The sequence below is a fragment of the Sminthopsis crassicaudata genome, chromosome 6, assembly GCF_048593235.1.
Source record: "Sminthopsis crassicaudata isolate SCR6 chromosome 6, ASM4859323v1, whole genome shotgun sequence".
Classification (NCBI taxonomy): Eukaryota; Metazoa; Chordata; class Mammalia; order Dasyuromorphia; family Dasyuridae; genus Sminthopsis; species Sminthopsis crassicaudata.
In genome coordinates, this window is record NC_133622.1 from 194,565,276 (window position 1) to 194,577,226 (window position 11,951).

Sequence of the window (11,951 nt, forward strand, 5' to 3'; positions counted from 1 at the left end):
GATGGATTCTTGTTTGTTTATGGTGTTAGTTGACAGAAGTGAGAGAAGTGTGAGAGCATAACGAGAGACAGATTCTCTAGAGTGGAACCACAGAGCTGCCTGTCACACTTGGCTAGGAACAGGACCCTTAAGAGGACTTCTCAGGCCAGAGACATTTGAGAGGATAAGCCTGAGAAATGACAGTTATTCTTTGTTGAAATATCAGAACATTGAGATAAATCTGTTCAGAGTTCTTTGGTCCCTGAATTAGATGCTAGAGTGAAGCTGACTGGAATTAGTGTCCTCAGAGGATAGAAAAAGTACTAAGAGAAGCAACCCAAATTAGGGCTAATAATTCTGTACCTACATGTGACCATGCCCAGAGAGGCATGTGCTTCACGTATCATGCTTGCTTTAAATAATAAGCCTCTGTCATTGGAATTTTCTTCCAGGAAATTTGCCAACAGAGCAGCCTACCAAAATGACAACTTCTGCCAGTCACCCCGATCTCTTAGGAGGATGGGACTCCTGGGCTGATTCCTCTGGGATTGGCAATATACCATCACCACAGCCTGCCAAACCTGCATGTGAAGGTAGAGAGTATTAACAGATGTCCTACTACTGAAGAGAGTGAAGGCAGTTCTTGTGTGGCAGCATTTATTTGAGGATAACTGTACAAATACATCCAGGAACTGAGAGGTTGACAGTTTAATTTCCTTTTGAGTAGTTACATTTAGTGGTTTGTGTGTTGTCTCTTCCATGACATTGTGAGCTGCTTTGTGAAAAGAGATTTAGGAGTGATATGTGTGTTTGGGGGGTGGAGGGGAGAGGGATTTGTCTTTTAGCATTTCTTTATATTTCTAGAACTTAGTTTAGTCCCTGGCAAAAATAGGCACTTAATAAATGCTTGTTTCCTTCCTTTCTAGAAGACATTTTCTAAATACTTCTTGACTTTTTTTATTGAATATGAAATATTTTCTCCATTCCATAGGCTCAACCTTTTCTTCAGGAAGCCAGTCAGGTGTTACCTCTGGCTCATCTACCAGTCAAGCTAAACCTCAGAGCTTTGATCCCTTTGCTGACCTTGCTAATCTCAGTTCAAGTATTCAAGGTAATGAGTGAAATTTGTAACAATAAAACAGGAATTTGTGTTTAAAATGTTAGTACTTATGGAAATGATTTCTTTTTCAAAATGTTAGATTATCAAAGCTTACAAAATTTAACTTAAGTATGTATGAATCCAAGTGTTTTCATTACTATTGTGTTAAAAACCTTTCTATTCTAGCCACGTGTTCTGAAAATTAAGACTACTATAAATTTTCTAGTGATTATTAGTGTTTCTTAGGACCTCCTTCAGTAGCAGCATAGATGAGAATTGATAAACCACTTCATTGGGAACTTGGTTAAAAATTAGCTGATGATGAGTTGGGGTTGCATTGTGCAGAAAGGAACTTCTCTTGAACTAGAAAGAGTCAGGTAGAGAGTTGAGAGTTGAGTTTGAAGCATAAAGTTTCCAAAGTTTAAACCACTCTTAGTGATTTTTTTAGGGCTCAGATTTTAAGTGGAGACCATGTTTGATACGGAAAAATTCTAGGATGGGATCTGTTTGTCCTAAACTCTGATATTGATGACATGTTTGAGTACTAATCTTTTATCTGGTTCAGAGCTGATTTTTTCTTAGTGTACTTCTTAAGCTGCTAGGTTTTTTTTTTCCCTGCTCGGATATAAAATTAATTTCTTATTCCCTATGATACTTTATGGTTCTTTTCATGAGAACTCCGTATTTTAAATTTTGATGTTCTGGTCATTTGCAGATATTAATTGTTCATTTACTATGTGGGAGGCACTACTAGAACAACCTTATAGATTTCTGACATACTGTATGTTCTGTGGTTTGGACATTTCTTATTCTGAAAATAGGAATTTGTCAAACAAAATGTTTTCTTTTTTCCTTTGTCTTCCTTGTTTGGCTTTCTCCTCTTTTACTATTTTCAAGTTGCTTTGTACTTCTTTTTCTGCCTCTGTATTCATGCATTTTTAGGTGTGTTTGAGTTACTTAACCTCCCCCCCTTTTTTCCCAAACAATAATAATCTGCCTTCTCTCCCTCCTATTCCATCCCCCACCAGTTTTGAAAGGAGAAAAAACTGCTACAGATGTCTGTCCAAGCAAAACAAATTCCTAGATTGGTCATATCCAAAGAAGTATGTCTCATTTTGCATTATGCATTCATTAGGACCTATGTGGTTAGTATGGTTCATCCTGATTCCTCTGAAATAGTGATTGCATTAATCAGAATTTCTAAGCCTTACAAAGCTATTTGTCTTTACGATATTGTTGTTACTCTAAAAACTGTTCTTTTACTTCTGTCCTCTTCTGAAACCATTCCATTTATTATTTCTTACAGCATAATGGTATTTCATCATATTCACATCTATAGTAACTTGTTCAAATTTCATCTGATTAATGGCTACCTCCTCAGTTTCCAGTTCTTTACCATCACAAAAAGAGCTGACATTTTCATGCATCCTTAGTTAGAGATTGTTTTGCTTAATTAAAAATGCCTATTTTGTTATTTATTCCTCTCCTGTCTCTCGGTTGTTTAAAATATTTTTCTGTACCCAGTTCTCTGTATGTGTGTGTATGTTTTCCCCCTCTTTTGATCATTTTAAATGATACTGAGATTCAAGTTTCTTTATATAAACTTGCACTGTGATTATATGAGATTATTTTCTCCATCCATCTTCTATCCCTTTCCCTCTTTGTATTCCTCTCTGCTTCCTTTTCCATTCTTCTTTTAAGCTCATCAAAACATAACAGAACTATTCCCATGCCCATTTGTCTAATTATATTCCTTAGATGGTGGTTCTCTGGGAACACATGAATAAACTGCATATATTGGAATGTAAACAGTTTATTATTTTAGTCTCTTATAATTATTCACTCACATTTACCTTTTATATTTCTTGACTTATGTGTTTGCACTTTAAAGTTTCTGTGTGACTCTGGTCTTTTCATCAGGAATTTTTGGAAATATTCTTTATCATTAAAAGTTCTTTTTGGGTCTTTTGTTTTTTTATATATCTCTTGTAGCACTTAATATAGTGCCTGGCACATATTAGCCATTTAATAAATATTTATTGACTTTCAATTAGCATTTCAGGGAGTTTGTTGCTTGGGCTTTTTTTTTTTTTTTTTTTTTTTTTTTTTTTTTTTTTTTAATCTCATGACAAGCTGTTAATCTAATAGGTCTATGTTGGGATATTTTTTTTTAATTTTTTTTTTTTTTGGGAGGACTCAATCTTCAGTTTACTTCCTGGCTTTTAACTTGATATTAAGGTTAGGTTCTGCACACTTATGAAGAAATGTCTGGGACCTGCTTTTTTTTTTTTTTTTAATATTGAATGTTGTGTTATTTCAGATTCTCAGGCTTGGAGACCTACAGTCTTTCATTGTTCCAAGTAGTTTGGTTTGGGGCAAAATCTGATAGCTGCTCCTATCATCTGAGCTCTCTAAGTTCCTTATCTTTGTTTGGGTCTGAACGACATTAGATGCTGCTGGACTGAGCCTCTTTCAGCTAACTAGGAAGCTCTCCTGATTTAGAGAGCAGAACTGTAGGCTCGCCTTGGATCCTTTAAACCTGAGCTGATTATTCTTCTGGGGGCTTCAGGCAAGGCTGGAAGCTAGAACTGAGATCTTCTCCTTGGATCAGATGCCAGGCAGCCACTGCTGGCTTCTGAACTTGTTCCTTTCTCAATACCCAGCCAAGAGCCTTGGACCATTCTTCACTGAAACTACTCCAGGCACAGTGTCTTTTGGAGTCTGTCCTGGATCTCTGACAAAGAACTGCTTAGTGAGCTGCTGTTTTTCACTCTTCAGAAATTTTAACTTTCTCTGTACTACATTTGGGATTCTTACCCTCTTGCAAAGTATTTCCCAGCTTTGGAATATTCCTTATAGCTGTTTTTGGCTAGCTCCAATCCCTAATCTCCTTTCCTGTCTCTTTATGCCTACTTAGGCTGGAAAAACAATTCATTGTGGTTTTTTCCCCCTCTTGCATTTCCCAGTTGGTACTCAGTCTGATACAGGAAGATCAAGGATGAACCTTGAGAAAAGATTGTAGAGACTGGTAACTAGAATTTTACATAGTTTGATGTGATCTCTCCTTCCTTTTAACTTCCTTACTTTTCCATCCTTAATTGTTATTTTAACTTTCATTGTAGTACTTATGGAAAAAGAGAAAACTAATAAATTCTGTTGTACAATGAGAAACCGAAAGAGAGAGAAATGAAAAATAATGATTGCCCCATAGAATATGGATTAAAGTTGTCCTGCCTGACCCTAGGGGGCAGATTTAGGACTGGTAGTAGAAGTGGGTATGCTTAGAGAGTAGGCTATCTCTGTAGGGACAAGACCTTATACCATATTAACTCCAATTTGTTTTTTGACATGGTTGCTAGGAACTAGATCAGGAGATTTTTAAATGGATATACTGAGTATATCGATTTTACTTTGTCATTTGACAAGTGTTTGATGTGATCTTTGTGGATTAGATGGACATAGGCAGTGGTGGTAGTAGCAGTTAAGTGGTTTGTTTCATTGGCTGGATCCAGAATTTGAAGACTGATGCATCAGTGTAAGTTTCAAGACATTTCTGTTGTAGAACCAAAGGTTCTGTGTGACTCTGTTCAACATTTTCATTAGTGACTTGGGTAAAGGCATGTTGGGATATGGTTTATCTTCACACTGGTGCAGTTAAAATCCCTTAAACCTTTTTCTTCTCTGTACTTCTTGTCAATTCCGTCAGCGTAGTTTCATAAATTTAGAATTAGAAAAGATCCCAGAAATCATCTAGTCCATTTTACAGATGAGAAAAGTGAGGCAAAAAAATCCTCACTTAAATAAAAATGAAGTACACAGATATTTGTAATCTTGTAGCTTATCTATTACTTTAAAACTTTTTGTACTTGACACTGCCTCTGCAGAAAAATAGTGCTGGCCATCATACTATATAATAATTCTTTATTTTTAATGCTTGAAGAATTTCTAAGCATTTTTTTTTTTAATTATGACCTTGGGAGGTATTATTTCCACTTTTACAGAGGAGAAAATAGAGAAAATAGTCTTGTTGGCCCAATTAGCCCAGAAGAGGGAATTCTAATGTAATGTAATCACACAACAAACTTTTCAAAGGAGGGCTTTGCCTCTTTTTCATCTTGACATAAATGCATTTGTATAATCATGATCTTAAACATTCATTTCCTTAAGAGGAATTTATTCATTATCCAGAGCTCAAACTTAGCATTATAGCTGGTGATTTTTGTACCTAAGATAAGTAAGATTCACAGAGAGTAAAGAGTTGGGGGGAAGAAAAAAGGATAGAGAACTTGATTTATTCTATTTTCATTATCATAGGGCAGGGGAGGATATGAGACCCTTAAAATTGAGTGGGCAGGTAGAGTTTTGATTTTCCTACAAATATGAGGTGCCGATGTGTTGTTTTTTTTTCCCCCTGAGGCTGGGGTTTAGTGACTTGCCCAGGGTCACACAGCTAGGAAGTGTTAAGTGTCTGAGACCAGATTTGAACTCGGGTCCTCCTGAATTCAAGGCTGGTGCTCTATCCACTGCGCCACCTAGCTGCCCCCGCTGCTGATGTTTTACAGTATCATTTGTTCTTGGTTTAACCTTTGTTCCAAGTTGGGAGGCCAGACTTTTTAGATTGTCAAAGCATTTTGTGAACATTTTAGCATCAGTTATATCAGATGCCTGGTATTTAGTATTACAACCTTGAAAATTCAAAGTCTGTTTGTTGAATACTAACACAGCATGTTTTCTAACTGTTAGGAATTTTTTCAAAGACTTATTAGAGGGGACAGCTAGGTGGCGCAGTGGATAGAGCACCAGTCCTGAAGTCAGAAGGATATAAGTTCAAATGTGGCCTCATACATTTAACACTAACTAGCTATGTGACCCTGGTCATGTTACATAATCCCACTTGCCTCAGCAAAAAAAAAAAAAAAAAAAAAGACATTAAAGGAGGAATGGAGACTATACTGCTGAGGTCTCTTGAGTTCTGTTATTTCTGTTTTCTATATCCAGAGTATATCGACTATTGAAAGCCAAATAGATTTTCATTCTGAAAAAAAATATTTTTCTAAGCTCTCATTGCTGTGGCATTGTTTTCAGTGATTTTTAAGATAGTAAGGTTAAAAGATAGTGTTTTGAGCAGTTTATGAAGATGGTGTTTCCATGAAAATTTTCATTTCTTTCAGGTTCTTCTTGTGGCTTTTCTCCTGGGGGATTTGTCTCCAAAGCAACTCAGTCTTCAAAAGGTGGAAGCCCATGGCAGACAAAGCCTCCAAACTATGGTCCATCATGGCCTTCCCAGGCAAAATCACAACAAACCAAATCGAGTCCACAGACGAAACCTAATTATTCTGTGAACTTCAGTGTTATTGGAGGACGAGAAGAGAGGGGCATTAGAGCTCCCAGTTTTGGTAAGTTGTAGGTGTCTTTAGTATATGTTTTTTTTTTTTTTTTTTTTTTTTTTTTGATAAACCTGTGTTTTGAGGAAAACTAGTTAAATACGAAGCAGGTATTTTCAGTGACTTGGTCAAACAAATCTAAATTAGCCATAAGGGATCTACTTTCATTCAAAAGTTATTTGTGCTAGTGCTTTTTTTTGCATAAGAGAGATACTCTTAGAATTTTGTCTTGTGAACCCAGAATTCAGCCTTGATTTGCTGAACTAATGTATTGAGAGGGAAGCCTATAGTTCCCTAAATTGTCTTTTATTTGCAATACGTCAAGTTATAGATCTAGGAGACTCAAGGTATGTAGCCAGCATTATTTCCCGACTTAAATGCTACTTTTTTTCACTTGGCTGTTTCTTAGATAGCAAATGGCAGATGTTTAGTATTATTGCATTATGGATGGAAGAGAAATCCTTTGGGGTTGTTATAGGAGCTGGAAAGTTGGGAAATAATTTTTTAAAAGCTAGATATTAAAATTCGTCTTGTATTCTAATACTTTCTCTAATCCTGAGAGACAGATAAGTGTGCTCATTTCCTGGAGTAACAGGTAGGGGTTTTGAATAGGCCATATTGGCAGGTTTTTTATTCCATTATTCCTACAGGATCATTGACCTGGAAATCATTACTGAATCCATGGGAGGTGAAGGACGGTACAACTTGAACAAAGTTAAAATGTTAAATGATTAAATGGCATATAATGAACTCTGTGGATACTGTTGAATAATGCTACTTCACAAATGGAAATATTTAGTCATTGGAAAAAAAAATTGATGCTGGAAAGTCTCCTTGTTATACTGGAATAGTGGCTACATACACTTTTGATTAAGTCTTAAACCATATCAACTAGGGAAAGCTAAATATTGGTGCATTTATTAGAATTACATATCTTATTAGTGTCTTGTTCAGGGGCATCTAGGTGGTGCAGTGGATACAGCACCAGGCCTAGAATCAGGAAAATTAAAATCCAGCTTCAGATACTTTACTAGCTGTGTGACAGAGGACAAGTCATTTAATCCTTATTTACCTCTAGTTCTTTATCTGTAAAATGGGTACAGGCTGGAGAAGAAAAAGCCGCACTTGTCACATAGAGTCAGACACAGCGGAACTACTGAGCAACAAACACATTGTTTAGGGCCACGTTTCCTCAGTATAAATGTATACTTCACCAGATTAAGCTAGTTTCCCATTCTTAAGGACCCTGTTTTTCAAAACCAGTATGATTTTCGTTTTGACTCCAGACTCCTTAAAAAATAGCTGACTGTCACAGAGTTTAAGAAGTAACTGCTTTGAGCTTCTTTTCTTTTTTCTCCTCCTTCCTTGTCATTTCTCTTCCTCTATTTTTCTATCCCCTCCCTCCACATATACTGCTTTTTGTAATGTGTTTCTTCAAAAAAAGGTAATCTTTCACATGGGGGAAAATATAGTTTTATGAAGGGGTACTTATGATGAGCTTCAAAAAAATATTTTTAATTATCTTTTGTCCCAGCTCAAAAGCCAAAAGTTTCAGAAAATGATTTTGAAGATCTGTTACCCAATCAGGGATTTTCATCGAAATCTGATAAAAAAGGACCAAAGACAATTGCCGAGATGAGAAAGCAAGAGATGTCTAAAGATATGGATCCTCTCAGGCTTAAGGTTTGATCACTTAAATCTATTGTTGGCTATGAAAGAAGGGGAAGGGCATGCTATTTAAAAGTGTTTGATATTTCTATTATAGTGGGTGCCACTATGTTGTAAGATATGTGTAATGAGATTGCTTTTAAAGGATTTCATTTCTGAATGGAAAACCAGAATGGCTTTTCTCATATAGCTATCATAAAGGGTAAAATTCATGCTCTTCTTAAGTAGAACCTTGCAGAGGCCAAAAAAAGACAGTGATCCCTTGGGATAGTATGTAAGCACTGATGACTATCCAAAGTTGCAGGAGCTAGGAACATCTTCTAAGAACAACTTGGTCGTAGTTTTTAAAGTCTTTTGATTGGTAAAATAAACTATATGTGGTTATTTTAGCTGTGGCTTGGAAGGGGTCTACATTAATGGGTCTGTAGTTAATTTGATGCTGAGATATCTGGAAAATGGGCTCAAGATTTTAAAGATTTTAACAGGTAGAAATGAAGTGTAACAGGGAAAAAAGCCTTATGTTTAACTTGCTTGATGGTGGTTTTTATTGGGGTGTTGGGAGGTGGTAAGTTTAGAATCAAGTGTTCAAGTGTTTTAGATAGCCATTTGCATTAGAAATGGAGGGAAGAATCTCTGTGAGGCCTTTTACCTGGAATCTAATAAATGCCAATATGGTAGGGATATTGAAAAATCCCTTAATTATGATTTATCTTTACTGTCTGCTGCCATGGTCAGACCATGCTTGTAGATTTGTGGAAGGGAACTGTCAAACTAGGATGGTGATGAAGGAAATGAAATCATTGTTTTAGGTGATTGAAGGTGATGGGAATGTTTAGTCGGAAGAAGAGAAGAACAAGGGGAAAATTCAGTTCAATAAACAGTTATTAACTGCTCAGTATTTATTCAAGGCCTTGTACTTGGTGATGTTCATACAAAGATGAAAAAGGACAATCCCTGCCCTAGAGAGAGGGAGCAAAAGAGGAAAGAATAGCTACTAACAGATTGAAGACATAAAGAAGAAAGTTTCAGTTCAGATATACTAGTCCAAGGATCCCCATAGTGGAAGATGTTGCCTTGTTAGGAAGTGTCTGTCAAGTAGAAAATAAATGCTGATCTGTCAGAGATAACCTTTTTCTCCTCTTGCTTTTCTTTTCTTTATTTTTTTGGTCCAGGATTGAATTGCTACATCAAATGGGAAATAAAACTAGAGTCCCACCAAAGTTTCTTATACTTAGAATTTTCAGTGACTATTTTAGCTATATTAAATTGAAGTGAACCTCAGGTTCCAGGTATGAAGTCTAGTGAGTAGGCTAGAATTCTGAAAAGAGTTATTGGATAGAAATATAGGTTTGGCAATGGTAGGAGTGAATGGTATCATTAAGTGAAAAGAAGGTAGAGTTAAAAAAAAATGTAGAAGAAAAGAAAAATGATTTAGGAAAGGAGTTAGAAGAACACTCATTTTTTTCTGAGTACTAACAGACCGAGAAGTGATCAGGAAGAGACTGGAACTAAGGAAGCACAATGTGCCGAGACTACAGGAGGTTATTGAGAGGTCATGCAGTGGTATCATGGAGAACCGAAACCTCAACAACATGCTCTTTAAAATAAGGATTTGTATAAATTACCTAGAACCTTCTTTGTAACATAATCAAAAGATTTTTTTTTCTGCACCAATTACATCTTATTAACATATGATCTGATTTTGTCTTATTCCTTTATCCTACTGAATATTATTTCCTTCTAAGGTTCCTTCTTTAATAAAATGATTCTTCAGTTTTGCCAACATCACTTTTAAGAGTTTTCTGTTTTAGATATTGCGTATGAGACAGTTTTTAGGAGGAAGTTTTTACCCTGGCTACCTTCTTTGAATCCAGTAACTCATTTATTAAGTACCTAGTATGGGTAGAAACTCTGCCAGGTACTAGAGGTCCAAAACCAAAGTGAAAACGGTTCCTGCCTTCAAGGAGTTTACATTTCACTGAGTGAGGATTCGATTTAACTTAGTTACTGAATACATAATACTTTGAGGAAGGAGAGAACATCAACTAAGAGGATGGAGAGAGGCAGGCCTCAGGAGAGAGTGTGGACTGAAACATTGGAGGAAGCTGCAGATTCCAGGAGATAGAGTGAGTAAGAAGCTATAGAACAGCAGAGGGAGACAGAGTGAAGAACTTGGAAGAAAAAGCAGTGGGAGATAGATTTTCCTCCCAGGAGTTTGACCATCTGGGTAAAGAATTGCCCGGGCAAGCCATGATTGCTTCTTTTTCAGCACTCATCTTGACTCTGGACTTTTTGATCATCACTTCATCTCTCTGGAGATGCCTCAACCCCTATAAACCCCTATTCTGATTGATTTCCTTCTTGAAATCTCCATTTCAGAAAGTATTCAGGTCAGCCATGCTCACTTCTAACCTGATTCTATCTGCATTCGAATATAAGCTACTTAAGGGTGGGAGATTTTAGTCTTTAGTCTTTACTTTTACTTAAATTTGTTAGTAAGTCTGAAATAAAGAGGGGCAGAATACAAATGACATTTTATGAAGAGAAGACGGAGAGATCCAAATTTAATAGGTGCAGATGAAATCCTTTGCTTGATTATTTGTTACAAAGATCCTCTTTCCTCCCCTCCCTTTCAGGGACTGGGAGTACAGTTGCCAAAAGAAAAGAGGGTCATTGAAGCATTTTTTTAAATGCACAGAAGAGAACTGAAGGCCAAAAGGAATCACAGACAAGTAAGGCAGTTCTGAAAGTTACACATTGAATTTAGTATATACGTTAAAAGAAAAGCACACTTCTATGTAGAAAGGGATTTGCAGTATCATATATAATCTTTTCTACTCTGATTTATGGAAATACTCACTTTATTTGGTGTTTAATTCATAGTAAAAAAGGGGAAAAAATTCTAAAAAAAAAAGTTGTATAAATACCAAAATGGAGCAAGTATGGCTAGCCAGTAGTTCATGTGAGGAAAATCTGGACATTTTACGAAACTGCAAACTCGGTATGAATTAACTGTAAGACTACAACCTCTAATAATAATTTGATGTTGGGCAGCATCAATGGTGTCCAGAGAAGGAATTCGATAATCCTTTTGGCCTCTAGATTTCTCAAACTCCATCTGGAGTTTTATTTAAAATTTGGGATATCATTTTTTAAAGAGGGTCATTAAACACTGAGGTATATCCAAAGGACGATAATGCAAATGGTGAAAATGTCTGAAGCCATGTTATACAAAGATTATATTGAATAAATTGAGAATGTTTATTTCTCCTGGAGGAAAAAAAGACTGGGTGTGTGTGGGGGAACATAATTGTCTTTCACTGTTTAATGATTTGCTGTGTAGAAGAGACTTTAAATTTGTTGTATTTGGTCCTGGATTGGAGAACTCAGACTACAGTGGGTGCAAATTGTCAAGAGGCAGGTTACCCAGATCAGCATGAAGAAAACCTTCCTCCATAGTTACGTGGTCCAGAAATGGAATGGACTACTCTGTCTAGATGATGGATGTTAATGCTGAGATACCACTATACACCTCTCAGATTGGCTAAGGTGACAGGAAAAGATTATGATGAATGCTGGAGGCGATGGGGGAAACTGGAACACTGATACATTGTTGGTGGAACTATGAACAGATCCAATCATTCTAGAGAGCAGTTTGGAACTATGCTCAAAAAGTTATCAACCTGTGCATATCCTTTGACCCAGCAGGGTTTCTGCTGAGCTTATATCCCAAAGAGATATCAAAAGAGGGAAAGAGACCCACATGTGCAAAAATGTTTGTAGCAGCCCTTCGTGTAATGGCAATAAACTAGAAACTGACT

At 36.4% G+C, this 11,951-nt stretch overlaps 1 protein-coding gene across 1 annotated transcript in view; it reads left to right on the forward strand.

Moving 5' to 3' along the window:
* GAK (cyclin G associated kinase) overlaps positions 1–11,951 on the forward strand; it is a 122,058-nt gene that overhangs the window by 104,434 nt on the left and 5,673 nt on the right. The window contains 4 exon segments of the mRNA XM_074273221.1: positions 432–572; positions 971–1,090; positions 6,250–6,474; positions 7,997–8,145. Coding sequence (XP_074129322.1) covers positions 432–572; positions 971–1,090; positions 6,250–6,474; positions 7,997–8,145 — 635 coding nt within the window.